Raw genomic sequence first — 16,580 nt, 5'->3', positions numbered from 1 at the left:
CCTACACTGACCATTTTAAAGTTTTTATTTTATTTTACTATCAGTGAATTCTGCTTTACAAAATCCAACATCGAAGGATCATATCATAAATAATGTGATTGATTTTTCCATTTTGTATAACTCATACTTTTATCGAATTACAATTACCTTTTTTTTAACGCATAAAATAACTGTTGTTCTGCTTTTTTTACAGACTTTTTTCGACACTATTCTGACCTTTTGACATGCTATACTCAAGTCTACTGTGACTATTTTTTGAAATATTATACAATTACTTTTTACCATGATATAGATTTTAATTTTTTTTAAGGACTTTTAAAAAATATTATTGAGCTTTATATTTTTAACTGCTGCATGTGTATTTAACTATACATATAATATAAATAAATGCAAATCTATTTATTTGTTCACTTATTTAGAACAGTCTGCTCTGCATTATTAACTGAAATCCAACATGTCAATGATTACTTAAAATACAATTGAAGCATTTGGATAAATCCCTTGAAGCTACATCGCCTATATGATATGAGTCTGGACAGATGTGGATGTAAACGGGCTTCAACATGGCTCCAGATGTTTTCATATCTAGAGAAAATTCCTGTTTCTCAACCCAGCACGTCTGTAAGTCATTATATTAAACACTTAAACCATGTATGACCTGCAGCAGACCATCTCCTCCTTGACAGTTAATGCATTTTTGTTTACACGTACAAATGATGAGAAGTGCACAAGATGAATATAAACCTGCTTTTATTAAGGAAATGTAATAAAGTCCTTTGTACATGACCTCCTCGGAGGTTCATTGTGTCCACACATGCAACTCATGGTCGAGGTACTGTTACAAATGAATTGGAAAAAACAAAAACAAACTGGATCAAATGCCATTTTGGGCTTTAAACTAAACCAGGGTCCATTTTGAGTTACAGTTTGGTCAAACTATCACCAAATGCACATGCACTTTATCTGGGGAAGGATGGGATACTAAAGTCTGATATATTAAACAAATGTAGGCGTACATGGTTTGTAGCTTTTGTAGGATTTTTTTCCCTTCCGTTTATAAAAAGTTTACTTGTACAAACAGACAAATGTTTCATTTGTAGATCTCAATGTACATGTCACTTTCTGCATAATGCATAGACACAGAAAGCTTATCACAACCAAAGAAGCTATGTGTGTTATCATTTACCAAAACATTTTGAGATTCACAGCTGCAGATACTGCATTTACATGAGAACGGCTTCTACGTGTGTACAAAGTGTAAACCATAAGCTCAGTTAAACCATTTGAATATGCTGTCACATAAAAAGGGGTCACTCATTGTCTATAAATGATTTATAATGCTTTTGATTTCAACAATATGGCACTAAGTGATTAAAAGCGGACCTCATTTCAATAAAAAATGGTCTTGTTTCCAAATAGTGGCAGTTGAAACAAATGCAGTCTCACATGGTTGATTTAAAAGAAGCATCTAAGTGAATACAGTCAGTTGTATATAATTTCCAACAGGCTTTGAAAAAAGAGAGAAGAAAACACCACCTAAGCAGTTTCAGGTGACCAGTTTCATATTATTGATGTTTTCTGAGTACAAACAGGAGTAAAATGTTGTCACTTTAACTGATGCTTTACCCTATTGATTGATGCTTTTCCTAAATATAATGAAACTGAGTCTTATAGTAAAACAAAAAAAATGACTTTACTTCACTAAATATAACATTTATCCAACTTAAGATTTCACCACAGAAATATGCCTGGAAAGTATTCAAATGACTTAATAAGTACTACAGGATGTTTTCATTGCAAATCATGGCTTTTTTCTTCTTTAACATAGAAAACAATTGTAATTACAACAGTTCATCTAATTGTCATTTGAAGCACTGTTTGCCCTATAGTTCCACAGATTTTTTTATCATATTTTAAGTGAATTCAATTTAGATTGCATTGCCATGACGCCGAAATGCTCCATAAGGCACTACAAGAGGCAAATCTTATGTTTCCAGAAGCAAAAGTCCTGTTGCAACATTGCCCTCTGTTAGTGTGATGGGCCTCACAACCCCAATGAGCGCTTGTTGACTTGTAGGCGTGCGTCCAAGCTGATGACAAAGAAGGCCGCTGCCTCCAGGATGCCGACCTCGGGGTGTCGGGGTCACACAGAGGGGCGGTTTCAATCCAGGCGCACCAGAAGGAGTCTACACGTTTCAGCTCTGCAAAAAAGTCGGACAAACGATGAGGATCAAATGAAAGCGCTGCCGCTGCACTGTTGATCATGTGTGGCTCAACTCAAAAGGTGCTGAGTAATCAATTCAAAGTGATCTCGTGAGCCAATCGGCTGGGATGACGGATATAGCGGCACTTTTCAATCAGACTGACACTGAGTTTGATACTAACCTTCACCGCGTTCACGTTGTTTCCATTATCATGAAAAGAAACAACAATGACTTAACATGTGATAAAAAAGAAACAGCATTATGCATGTTTTCTTCAAATTGCAAAACAGTGGGATCTCCGGAGAGGCAAACAAGGCATGCTAGGAAGTCTGCTCATATGAGGGGTCAAGTTGACTGACCCTCTTCAACTCATCATTTCAAATAAAGACACTTCAACTCAGTAACTATAGAGAGCCGATGTTCAAACTGACACAGACATGGAAGCACCAGGAGAGGACATACCCTTTAGATCTTAACGCTCTCGGTCCCGTACACGTTGTAGCCTTCACGATACGTGGCAAAATTCTGGGTGTTTGCCGGAGGGGCTGGCTTAAAGTTTTGAGCATTCTTTGCCAGCTTCAGTCTTTTGGTTTCTTGCCGTGACTTATAGCAGAACTCTATCAAAGCCACGGTCATAGCCAGGCCAAGCCCTCCGACCAGAATATAGAAGACTCCTGCCACGTTGCTCAGGCTTAGTGCACTTGTCTTGTCCTGGGGGAGGTAAAGACCACCGTTAAGACTTTTTTTTTAACTGGCACCCGAGAGGCTGACAGCAATCAACATGTACAGAACACCAAAACCAACACAATGTACATCCTGCTACACTAGGACTACGCAGGGACTCAGAGGAGGCTGCTGCTGCTGCGTCTACAAAACCCTCTGAGCTACAGGTGCCTAATGTAGCCTACAGGTGAGATCAATATGAACGACTTCTATGTGTCTAATTCCTCCTCTCGAGTTCTGTCTCCTTAATGGAGCTGGGAAGGTGAATGTAGACAGAGTTGCTATCTATCCTGCGTTACGGTCTCTTTACGAGGCCATGTCTAGAGGAAGGCGGTCGTGGTCGTACAGGTCTACAGATTCAAACCGTGGTTCCCTATCATGGCTGCTCAACTTCAACACTCTGCATTTGTACAATCAAAGAGGCCAGCTGTTGGGGGGTGGAAATTGAACCATTTTGCTGCTATTGAAACCCAAACAGTGGTATCGAAATTCATTTATATTAGTTTTAGCCTTTGCATGCTAACCATTGGGGGCATTTTGTAGTTCTAATGGCAGTAAAACAATATTGTCATAGCTAAAAAAGTTATTGGCTTATAAACATCTCTATATTAATTAAAGATGTAGAAGAAAAAGTTCCTTAATCTGACACTCCATGTATGAGACATAACTTTGAAATACTATTTGACCACTTTGTCGGGTGGTATTTAAAGGTCAGTGTGGACGTTGTCAGAAGAAGGGTAAAACTAGCCGGTTATTGGAGTGAATACTCCGTTTGCATATAAATGAACAACATCAACAATAAACTCAATTCCAATAATGGTTTGGATGACTAAATAGCAGTACAATGGTTTCAATTCTATGATTCAACTTTTTATAATTTGATGGTATGAATAAAAATAGTGTGATCATGCTGCAATTTTACAAGTCTTGATTTGAAGTAGTAAAATGAAGTCACGTAAATGTCATGAATTATGATCGGAGTGTCAAGAAATTAGAGTATGTGTGAAGTAAATCTCGTCTTTAATGTTTTCCACATGCTATTCTGCAAGTGTTCAGATATATCATGTCCTGATCAACATGTCTGGGTAAATAGATGCAAATAATATATGTATATAAATATGCTTTGGATGTTTGCATATGAACATTTAGGTCAAAATGCACTTTTCAATCAGTATAAAAAGACCTGCAGCGACTGACCTTACTTCCAGAGTCCTTGGTTCCACATTCACCCTTATCGTACCACCATTTGTTTTTCAGCTTGTCTAAGATGCCTTGTTCACTGAGTTTCAATACTGCAAGGTTTACAGGAGTTCTTCACGTGGGAAATAACATAAATAACATTGTATTATGTTATTTTATGTTATTAAACTTCTTAAACTACTTTATACTGTACAAAGCGATAGAGTAGGGTCCTGGCCAACACATCACACAAAGCAAGCAACACTACAGTTTTTTTGTACATTTGTAAATATATGACTTTTCATAATCCATGACTACCCTAGCATGCCAGACCCCACCTATATCGCTTTGAGTAATCGGCACACACTGATCACAAGAGGAGAACAGATTTGAAGTTGCAATATAAAGCGGCCGCTGCATAGCTTTCACAGGACGAAAGAAAACAAAGGCAGTAAATGCTGAGGGCACTTTTTTTGTTGTTGCTATGAGCGGCCTTTTTGATGTTTAGCAAGGTGGATCTAACAGGAACCCTTTCTTGAGTAACAGACTAATTCATTTCAATTCAAAATCATTTCAATTTCATTAAAAGCTAAAGGTTAATGTCTCACAAAAAAACCAAACACAGAGGAACAAATCGAAGGGTGATTTTGAATCGTTATGAGCCAGATGAGGTCAAGATAATTTGGTTTTAAGAGTCCAAATCCCCGATGAGGGGACAAATAGTTTGGGTTGTTTGGTTTTGCAAGTCATTGTGTTCACTTTTATTGACTGATAGATTTCCAGGTTTATTTCCTTTCAAAAGTAAGATCAGTGTTTGTAATCCAAGATCATAAAATATATTGTATTCACCACTGTGTTCTCTGAGTGTCAAACATATTACAAATGATGTTTTCTGATTATTTATATGAAAAATAAAACAAGAAAGCTAAAGATTAAGAAGTAAGGCATGCTGTTTGATGGATGATGTGCAGTCCTGTTCTCCAGTCAGCGCTCTTCGGAAGGCAAAGTAATGATGATTTAGTTTAATAGTAGAAACTTAGATCTATGAATTGCAACATAAAACGGGGAGCATAATGGTTGTTACGCTTTATGAATCAAGCTCAATGCAGTCATGATCTTACACAGTAATCTGTAATGTTACTAGTTGGACAATGACACATTTTGGATGCTGACTGAGTCTCCGGAGACAAGATGAGGATAAATTGCAGACAAAAAAAGCTATCAGGCGGAGCGGGGGTGGGGGGTGGGGGTTCTTCTATTTGAGAGCAACAGCTTATAGTCAACGATTGTTCATGATAATTATGTTAAAGGATACCGTGTATATCACAAAATAACATTTTTATAAGCTGCATCTCATTACTCGTCTTGTTTTTGTCCGACTCTGACCTGCTTCAGTTATTGAGTCTGTGTATATTTACATTCATACTCCTCAGTTTAATAACTTTTAGTCAAATCAAAATAACGACAGCTGGTTAAAGTTTATGAGTGGTCGTGATCGGATTATTACAAATTATACACTGACATTCTCTAAAATGCTGCTCATCAGATAAAGGTCTCCGATACACCACCAGGTGGTGGGCATGGGCTTCGAAATAATTCACAATTTAGAATCCCTCAAATATTTTCCTACTTCTTTTGTAATCTGAAAAACCAAATAAAACAGAACGTCATCCATTATGCACAGAAACAAACTAAAGCAGCAGCTCGGTAGGTAGTTGTTTGATGTTGGATATTCGGCTATACACTTGGAATGTTATCAAAGTGGGTGGATGACTACTATAAATTACATTTATTCAACAGATTTAACGTCTAAAAGAATGCTGGAAAACATTAAAAACACAAGAACATTATTATTATTTTAAAACTCTACGTCTGCTCCCATTTCAAATTAATTTCTTCATCACCATTTCGAAACAGAAGGTTGTGAAATGCAGCGAGACACACACACACACACACACACACACACAAACACACACACAAACACACACACAAACCACTGTCATGTTGTCAATAGTTACCAGCACCGGCATACAGCGGTTCACGTCAGCCACCTCAGCCTCTGTCTTCTCTCACTTCTGCATTATCTTTGTTGAATGTCTGATTATGCAAAGTCTCTTTAATTATGCATCCGTGATGATAATCAGATTTCATTCAAATCTGGGAGTATTTACCATCATTTTCTCCAGGAAGCAGATAGATGTATCTAATCTGAAGTACCTTGATTATCTAGAGGTCAAAAGCTCGTCAGAGGGCAAATTAGATGTTTTAAAACGACTTACTGAGTATGAAAGGAACTTAAAAAACGTGTGACATATAGATGACTAAAATAAATATGATTTCCACTGCATTGGACCGTTAAAGAGAGATGCCTGATAATTGTTTTCAGGCTGGTTGTCGTCAGCATCTTAATCACAATCTCCCAAACCCCGAATAAGGAAGGAAGTGGACATAATATCAAGGAAACCTGTGCAATCGAATGCAATGCTACAGCTGGTGCTTTACATCTTGCATTTGGCAAGTTTAATAAAATAATAAGGAATAATGAATGAATAATGTTTTTGTTGATTCACATTTATAGTAATCTTTTGGGGGCGTAGTTTGTGTTCCAGTATTACCTTGCATCTTATGAGACATGTAAGTTTGTTTTATTAGCTTTTGTTGTGTTGTAATTTTAAATTATACAGTTGTTTATTTTACCGTCTGTATGTGTCAACCTACGCTCAATCTGATTTAAGTCACATCAAAACTTCACCTTTTAGTCGGTCTGCAAAACAAGAAAACAGCATCTAAAAACACACAAACACCAAAAATAATCCACATGAAAAATAACATGCACAATACCAACTCACATGGCCAAATTAGAACATGAATCACATCCTGTATGACGTCAAATTAAATGAACATCACACAGTCTGAACAAAAAAACGGCGTTGTTTTAAATCATCCAGCTTTGATGAATGAAGCAGTTGTAGATATGTGACTTAACTTGACTTATAATATCTCCATTTATTTATTGTGTATGAATATAAATGCTGAATTTGATTCCAGCAGCCGAATGATTGCATAACATTGACTCAATGTTGTGCTGTGAATGTCATATGTTCTCAGTGGTAGTTACATACAATATATTTCCATCTCGTTGTGTAATTACCTACACCTGCATTTCTGAAAGTGAAATAAAGACAAAGAAATGTGTCAGTCAGACAGCGATAGTGTTACATCTACTCTTTCTCTCTAACCAAGGGGTCGAGGCAAATTGCCATTGAGAGGAGACGGGGTCTTTGTGTTATCCCACCGGTTGTATCCATGTCCTGCTCACTCAGGAATGGATGACGAGAGTCGGTAACAGCAAAGTTTTGTCCGTCTCTTTTCTCGCAATATGCCAAGTGTACTGTGGTCATGATTCAAGCTGAAGAGCAGAGGCAGAGATGGATCCGCAGTTGAGGGCTATTCCTCAGCCCCGAAACCAAAAAGATCAGGGGCCTCATTTATAGAAAGCTTGTACAACAGATTTGATTGAAGACATTCTCGTGGGAAAAAAGGTCCCAGCTGTTGTGCAGAGCTGAGCCTGATGTGCACACCTCGAAAATGGTGTGAATGAAGATAGATTATGTGCCCACGGTATCAAGTGAGACAGGCTTTCAATAAGTTAAGCTTTTCTATATTGTAACACCACTTCTTTGTTTCAAAACAGCATTTAAAGTGAGACTATGTGACTTTTGAGAAAGAAAAAAAACACTTCTTATAAATTATAAGTTAAATTCATAAGCAATTAATCTCAGCCTCCTTCAATATTTATTCCCCCGACCTCAATCAGACCGTTAATGACCGGGAGCTAATGGTGGCAAACTCTAAATTATTGGTGTGGTGACTGACATCCCTTCCCAGACTTTATGGCTCCTCTCTATTTTAGTCAAAAAAATAAACTTTGCAATGTTTTAAATGTAAAACACCCAAGAACATTCAGCGCCATTGTCCTGTAATTGCCACTTGTGGCCACAGTGGCCGCTGGGTGGCAAACGTTTCATGGTCTCACTTTAAAGGTCTGAATGCATCTTGACACACTTATTTGTACATCAGTTTTATGTTCACTATGAAAACAACTATCTTTTTTACAAAAGTGTGATTCAAATCAAATCCTCTTGTACAAATGGAGCCCCTGGTCACATCGTACACGCTACTACTGCAGGGTTTACCAGGGCAGGGTGGCCATGGATAGCCTTTGACTGGCCTTGGATCAAGACCAACTAAAGGTTTTTGTCAGTCTTACGCTGGACTTCGATGAAAGGATGTTGGACAAAAAAGTTTGGATCGTTAGTTGTCAGTCTTTCATTAGAATTCTCACGTTTGCCTGCGATGCTTAGTCCCCTCAAGACAACGCTGTTCCCCGTGCCTGCCCTAACACCCACGCGGCTGATTACATGGGTCATACTGTACATTGTTGGATTTGGAGGTATTGACTGTGGGATAGGATTACATTTTATAGTTTTCTGGCATTAGTTTGCCACCTATAAAGATACAAAGCTGGCATGTTGGCCTGTAGGAATAAAAAGCAGAAGGAAAGATGGCGTCTGTCTTGTATAACTACAGGCCAAAAATATAGAAAACAACTCCTCTGTCACAAAGATAACATTAAGCTCTTAATAATCTGATCTTCCTCTGTCCTACTTCTGCACTTTGAGTTATCTCACACTATTTGCTTTCTCCATTAGCCAAGTAAAGGGTTCCCAGTCGATCACAGTTGCAAAAATGTAAAATCCAATTTATTCATCTGTAACTTATTATCAGATATTTGGGCCTCTAGACTACTGTTGTGTGACGCCAGCCTTGCCGATTACTCTGTTCTAGGATACCCGACTTTGGTGACATTGAGGCTGACCTTAGAGTCACCTCCCCCGCTGCCGCACTCTCCCTTGTCGTACCACCATTTGTTTTTCAATTTGTCCAAGAGGCCTTGCTCATTCAGTTTTAACACTGCCAGGTTAACAGCATTTCTTGAAACGATAAAACATAGCTTGTAAGAAAATGAACAGGTCCGTGAGAAATCTAATATAGAATATTAGTAAAAAATAGTGATCAATATCAATGGTTCATAAGGGGAGCACGGAAGGGACAAATTGGTAAATAATTTCACTGGTGTGGAAGGGTAAGAAGCATTGTTACAGCAAAGACAACGTTAAATACTAGAGAGGTGGCATGGAGGGTTACATTGCTCGTAACTGACGTGTGCGGGATGGGGACATTCTGTCATTGTTGAATTAGAAATCAGAACATCCAGCATGCAGCTTAACATTCATCACAACTGACAGACCAGCATTGTAACTAGCAAAAAACAATGCAAAAGGGCAACACAGAAACCAGGAGGGAGGAGAGGGCAAAGGGCAAAACAAACAAGGATTGGGAAAGGTGACACATCAACATTCACATGGATTTAGTGAGAGTGATTAATTTACCAATAACCTTAAGAGAAAGAAGAAACAGAGACACAAACCAGATAGGACAGAACAGAAAATGTCTGAACGTGTTGAATGAACTCATAACACGGTTCACTCATTGATGCACTTTGAGAAAAGAGGAAGAATTAAGGAGTGAGGAAGAAGAGAATGGCAAAAAGAGACATCGTGGTAGGTGGAATACTATAACAACATGGAGGGTATTGTTATACTATCCCACCCACCCTAATGCAGAGCCTTTAGGTGTGGCCACACCGTAGCCCTTAGAGTCGAGGTTGCCGCCCACTTTCATGGTGTCACATGGTTTCCGCTGCTCTATGTACTCGTTCATTGTGGATTCGAGTAGAAAGGCGAACTTGCCCTTCGACTTTCGTACTCTGGCAACCCCGTCTGGTGTTGTTTTGGCAAACACTGACGGTTCAGCTGATTTCATGTATGACCACATTTTCTCATAAACGGCTATTTTGGAGCGCTGCATTAAAGGACACAGAGAGAAGACAGAAACAGTTTAGTTATGCACTGGACAACGGCAATGTGAACACATTCATTATGAGCCGCTGTGGGTTGGAGTAAAAAAGGGAGACTTCATTTTGGCAAATACTTACATGAGAAGATTGATAACACTCTTCTTAACCCTTGTGTTGCCTTAGGGTCAATTTGACCCGAATAAATATTACACCCTCCTGCCGCCTTAGGATTAATTTGACCCCATTCAATGTTTAATGTCGGTGTTCTTTCGGTAGTCAACAAACAAACATAAAGTACCTCACACTTAAACTTGGAAAACAATATTAATTCTAATAATTTTCTGGAGGTTTTAATTGCTGGCGTCAAATTGAACCCAAAGGGTAAAATATGTTAGTAAATATAAAGGTAACAGGAGGGTGAAACATTGAATCGGGTCAAAATGACCCAAAGGCGGGGGAAGGGTTACATAGTTAATCGGGTCAAAATGACCCTAAGGCAACAGGAGGGCTAAGAGAGTGCTATCAATCTTCTCATCTACCCCACAGAAAGAAAAAGATGAAGTGTGTTTTCCAAAATGTCAAGCTCATCCTTGAAAGCAACACTGGATCACATGGGAAATGACTGCTGCTGCACTTCCTGGCCACGCCCCGATCTGTGGGGTGACAGCATCGCGGACTGGGACGTGGCCAGAAGTGCAATATGCTTAAAGATTTCACCCCATACAGACACTTTTATATATCTTTATATTCAAAGTGGATTCACCCATTAAATATATTTGTTTTAATGCAGCTGAGGTCGTGGGCTTTCTGCCAGCAGCCTGAAGTCTGACAATCTGGCCGCTCAGCAGAAGCAAAATGCAGGCCATGTTCGGTATCAATACTACCAGACAGACGTGACCTCCTCCTCATCAGTGTGTGTGTATGTACCAGCAGGTCACAGCTGGAGTCACACCCATCATGGTTCAATTAGATTATTTTGTTAATGCTAAGTCATCAGTCCAATCAATTAGACGACCGTGCTTTAGCAATTCTTGAATCTGTGTAATTGTAATAACACATATTTGTTGTTAATATGTTCAGATGCTATAAAATAAAACCACCTGTGCAGATTGGTTCTCTCTTATATCTTTTGAGGACACCTTGATTTTCTGTTTAAATGCAGCTGGCAGATTATGTTCACAGTTGTTCTCATTGTATCCAAATGACTTCAGAAATAATGCTGTAAAAGTAGTTTAAAAAAGAAATGTTCATACATTCCTCAACATGTTAACGTTTTTTCGATGACGTGGAATAGCAAATGAAGCTATTACATTACAATCAAGCTATTACCGCTGTTGTTATTGCATAGTCGTCTGTTCTTAAAGGTTATTCATGATGTTAAAACCAAATACCATTTAGTTTTTTGTCATTTGTTGTTCGATAGTAGCGGCACCGTCTTTAACACACTTGACCTGTGTACTCCAACACCGATGGGTTCACCTCTGTGGCCCAGTCAGCTGCCAGCTGGAGCGGCTACAGACAAGCCCGGCTCAGCCCGGCTCAGCCCGGCTCAGCCCGGCTCAGCCCGGCTCAGCCCGGCTCAGCCCGGCTCAGCCCGGCTCTGACGCTCAGTACGCTGCTAAAAATGGCCGGCGAGAGGCTGATTGCCGGCCACCGGGGAGCTGGAGTACACAGCTGTCTACAAAGGAGGGGAAGAATGGAGAAGCTGCAGTGAACTGGGCTACGGTGACCTTCTGCTGAGCTCGGTCAGGGAGAAGGGCCTCGGAGGAAACTCTAAGTTCAAACTTTTCATATTTCGACAGGTCTTCAAGGGGATGCATGTCAGGATTGTGACGAGCAGATTCATAATGTCTCGGGCAAACGGGAATACACAAAAGTGTGAACGAGTATTTGACGTCAGACTTCCAAAAGTCTGGAGTGAGTCCTCGGAGTTCATTTTATCGTTTATTGACCGTCTTATATTCAATTCAATTCAATTCAGTTTATTTGTATAGCCCAATTTCACAAATTACAAATTTGTCTCGGAGTGCTTTACAATCTGTACACATAGACATCCCTGCCCCAAAACCTCACATCGGACCAGGAAAAACTCCCAAATAACCCTTCAGGGGGAAAAAAAGGGAAGAAACCTGGAGGAGAGCAACAGAGGAGGATCCCTCTCCTAGGATGGACAGATGCAATAGATGTAATGTGTACAGAAGGACAGATTTAGAGTTAAAATACATTCAATGAATATGACAGAGTGTATGAATAGTTCATAGTAGGCATATTCCACGATGGAGACCTCCACGATCCATCAGGCAGATGGCGGTGGGGAGGAGGAGGGCGGAGTCTCAACAGGACAGTGGCGTAGTCATGAGCAGGAATTCCACGACCCAGACGATCCATCAGGCAGATGGGATCTATGCCGTCTCATAGGGTCCGATGACCCCATGAGACGTAAAGTCAAAAGGACTTCCGGGAGAAAGCAGAGTTAGTAACGTGTGATTGAGAGATGAAAATTCATCCTTAAGGAGAGAAAAAGAGGAGATAGGTACTCAGTGCATCCTAAAACGTCCCCGGCAGCTATAAGCCTATAGCAGCATATCAAGGGCTGGACCAGGGCAAACCTGATTCAGCCCTAACTATAAGCTCTGTCAAAGAGGAAGGTCTTAAGTCTACTCTTAAACGAGGTGACTGTGTCTGCCTCCCGGACTGAAATTGGAAGCTGGTTCCATAAAAGAGGAGCTTGATAACTAAAGGCTCTGGCTCCCATTCTACTTTTTAAGACTCTAGGAACTACAAGTAGTCCCGCATTTAGTGAGCGTAGCTCTCTAGTGGGGCAATATGGTGCGACAAGCTCCTTAAGATATGATGGAGCATCACCAATCAAGGCTTTGTAGGTTAAGAGAAGAATTTTAAAAGTGATTCTTGATTTTACTGGGAGCCAGTGCAGAGCAGCTAGTGCAGGAGTGATGTGATCTCTTTTCTTAGTTTTAGTGAGAACACGAGCTGCAGCATTCTGGATCAACTGGAGGGACCTAAGAGATTTATTAGAGCAGCCTGCTAATAAGGAGTTGCAGTAATCCAGTCTCAAGTAACGAACGTGAACCAATTTTTCTGCATCTTTTGAGACAAGATGTGCCTGATTTTTGAAATATTACGTAGATGAAAGAATGCAGTCCTTGAGATTTGCTTTACGTGGGAGTTAAAGGACAAGTCCCGATCAAAGATAACGCCAAGATTCTTTACAGTGGTGTTGGATGCCAGGGCAATGCCGTCTACAGAATCCACATCACCAGATAATTGATCTCTGAGGTGCTCAGGGCCGATTAAAATTACTTCGGTTTTGTCTGAGTTTAACATCAAGAAGTTGCAGGTCATCCATGTTTTATGTCTTTAAGACATGCTTGAATTTTACAGAGTTGGTTGCTCTCCTCTGGTTTTATCGATAAATATAGTTGAGTGTCATCTGCATAACAATGAAAGTTTATGGAGTGTTTCCTGATAATATTGCCCAAAGGAAGCATGTATAAGGTAAATAAAATTGGTCCAAGCACAGAACCTTGTGGAACTCCGTGATTAACGTTGGTGGTTATCGAGGCGTCATCGTTTACAAATACAAACTGAGATCGATCTGATAAATAGGATTTAAACCAAATTAGTGCCGTGCCTGAAATACCAATCGACTGCTCCAGTCTCTGTAACAGGATGTCATGGTCAACGGTGTCGAATGCAGCACTAAGGTCTAACAAGACCAGGACAGAGAGGAGTCCTTTATCTGCTGCCATTATATATTTCCCATTAAGAACAAAGTATATTTGGAATTTTAAATGCAATACTTTTCTGATCACCGTATTCCGTATCGCTTTATTTACCCATGTGTTGTCCTTGATAACAAGGCCCTGAAGCCTTTATTCACATGCTTATTTAAAGTATTGAATATACAGAGATCAAGTGTGCACGACTGCTTTCCTCCAGATTGTGTGTTCCGTAGTTGTGTGAGTCACTCCCACGTCACATTTGGGACGTGGGAGTGACGGGAAACGTCAGAGCCAAGTGACAATCTAAGTTATCTCGGTGCTGTGCACGGCCGTGTTGTGTAAACAACTCACCGGAGATGTAATGGATTGTGGGCTCAGGCTAGTAGGTGAATCATTCTTGACATATGCATGATTTCAGTTCAGTTGAGTGTTCATGTAAACACTGTTATCATGACGCTAATCGGGGACGACAGGCCTGGCCATCGTGGGAAAGCAGGGAATATTCTCGAGGTTACATGAAGATGCAGGCCGGTCACCTCTGTTGAAATCTGTTGAAAACTCAAGAGTCATAATTCTCACTACGGCAGACGCAATTTAGCGAAGACTAATTACTTCAATAAATCTATTGTTATTAATAACTTGTGTCATTTAATTCTCAAACGGAGCAAGTGAGGAGTGTGGGTCCGGTGCTTCTCATCATTATGGGATTAAACTGGTCCCAACTAAAAGTCTCCCAGCGACCAGTCCATGCGTGTGCAGCTGACTGAAGCGAGTGATTGACGGCCGACTGTGTGTGCGTCTGTCACGCCGTCACCCAGGAACGGAGATGACAGGCTAAAACAAAGCATGTGCGATCTTTCCGGTGACTTGTTTTTATCCACATGCAATTCTTAGTTCGGTGCATGATGAAGTCTAATTAAAACTAATTTACTGAATGCTCATGATCAGTGGAAACAAATAAATAGTGTATCTAAATAATAGCTCCAGCAGCACCGCAGTAATTAACGGTAAAATAATCACTAACACCCTTTGATATTGTAATAGAATGTAAACAAACTACTTCTTACTTGTCCTCTCCTTTCACACATCTGCTATTGCACACAGACTAAAGGATCCAAATAAGTTGTCAGTCTCAGTAAGTAACTGAGGAAAATGGAATTTCAAAGGTGAATTAGGCAAATGGGATGTGGCATGAGAGCAGCTGCTGCTGATTGTTGTGGACAGTCTTTATCCTAAACTACGCTATACGCTTATCGTCTGTCCAGAAAAAGACGAGCCTGTTTCTTTGAATACGATGTACACAGATCCTGAACCAGATATGATACTTAGCAGAAAGAAATCTAGTTGAGGGTGAACGTTGAGTAAAAGTATAACTCCAAGGCTTTGAGTGGTTTGAGTGCAACGTTTTAAATCCTTTCTGAAAAGCAGAAAAGAAAAAGAGAGTGAGTGCTTGAAAAATGGGCTTGTTGGTTATCGGCGTGTGTAATGTGTACGAAGCAAGCTGTGTGATCTTCTTTGCAAATTAGATCCTTGAAAAAAGTATCGACGGCTCCTATTAATCATTAGCTTTTAATCTCCGGATTTCAATAAGCGTGGCTCAGCATGGCTCAGCATGGCTCTTCTGCATTGACATTTCGAGTTTGGAGGAAGGAAAGCAGAATTTTTGTCCCTCAGGATGAAATCACTCCGGTCAATTATCTCCTCGGGAGCACCTTTGACAAATCACAGCCTGCCAAATGTATGAGCACATCCAGCGCTGCTTGCTGAGCTGCTTCCAGTGCACTGATTCACCAGGAAGCTTCAGAAAATATCTATTTGATATTCTTATTTTCAAAAGTTTCACATTTTACGGCTGCTGCATGCAATCACATAAATTATCCATACTTCTTTACTTCTTCGTCTCTTTTCTAACTTTAAGTTAACACGACAAAGTCTGCTGAATTATTGCTCTTCTTAATGTCACATCTGTTGTCCCTGCAGTCATGGTCAGTCGTCTGGTTTGAATTATTACACATTAAAAGAGGAGATGATCCACACAGCTTATTTACTCAGGGTGGGCCATATTAATTAAATACATTTATTCATTGCTATTAGAGACAGCTACATCTCATATGAAATGGGAATCCTCCCTATAGATGGTATATTCACTAAATCCCCAAACGGATCTTTGAAACTGGTACAATTATAAATCTTACGAGCGGTAACTTTCAACACGTTCTCTGGATTCTCATTCTCTTTTCTGCATCCAAATATTTTCTGAACAGCCACATTGTTCACGGGTAATGTTTGAAAGTACTGCAGTGCAGGAGACAGCGGCTTACAGATGACCTCCTCCATAAGCATCATGTCGATTGCTCCAATTCAATGCTTTTAGACCCGAGTTCAGCTTGACACCCCGCTCCACTCTGCTTGAATGCTTTTATAAGTGGTTCGAGCGACAGAAACGTTTCACGCGCCTCCACTCGCTCACATCCCTGCAAAAATCACACTTTTCTCTTGAGCGCTAGCTATACATGCTTTTATTTGATTATGTTTGGACCGACTCGGTCCTAACAAGAATGCCCTCTCCTGTCAGCTGCGAAGGCAAAAAGGAAGCAGATAACCAGACAGTAGCTGGTATACCTTTCCGGTATTTAAGCATCTTCACTCAAGCCGTCTGTCAATCTCAGAGGATGATTGTGAGATGTGATTTTAGAACTGGCTGTAGAGTCGACTTGATCTACCAGAGTTCATATTTATCAAACGTCTCAGAGCACTCCGGACACCAGACGGGAAGAACATTTTCCATTTATAAGGATGTCTTCTTAGAGA

General features: G+C 40.1%; 1 protein-coding gene across 5 annotated transcripts in view; it reads right to left on the bottom strand.

Annotated features, from left to right (window-relative positions):
- Nucleotides 1-733: 733 nt before the first annotated feature.
- gria3a (glutamate receptor, ionotropic, AMPA 3a) overlaps nt 734-16,580 on the bottom strand; it is a 75,476-nt gene continuing 59,629 nt past the window's right edge. For 2 of the 5 annotated variants that reach the window (XM_056411618.1, XM_056411622.1), the window contains 4 exons: nt 9,784-10,031; nt 8,986-9,100; nt 2,667-2,915; nt 734-2,201 (listed from right to left, as the gene is read on the bottom strand). In XM_056411618.1, the coding sequence (XP_056267593.1) occupies nt 2,670-2,915; nt 8,986-9,100; nt 9,784-10,031 (609 nt within the window). In that variant the 3' untranslated portion in view covers nt 734-2,201; nt 2,667-2,669. Of the gene's footprint in view, nt 2,202-2,666; nt 2,916-4,109; nt 4,240-8,985; nt 9,101-9,783; nt 10,032-16,580 lie in introns of those variants that run through there. The other 3 variants (XM_056411619.1, XM_056411620.1, XM_056411621.1) reach the window with 3 other exon arrangements.

Source organism: Pseudoliparis swirei, chromosome 3, assembly GCF_029220125.1.
Source record: "Pseudoliparis swirei isolate HS2019 ecotype Mariana Trench chromosome 3, NWPU_hadal_v1, whole genome shotgun sequence".
Taxonomy (NCBI): Eukaryota; Metazoa; Chordata; class Actinopteri; order Perciformes; family Liparidae; genus Pseudoliparis; species Pseudoliparis swirei.
Note: the sequence above shows the minus strand (reverse complement) of the source record. Positions and strands in the feature narration are given on the sequence as shown.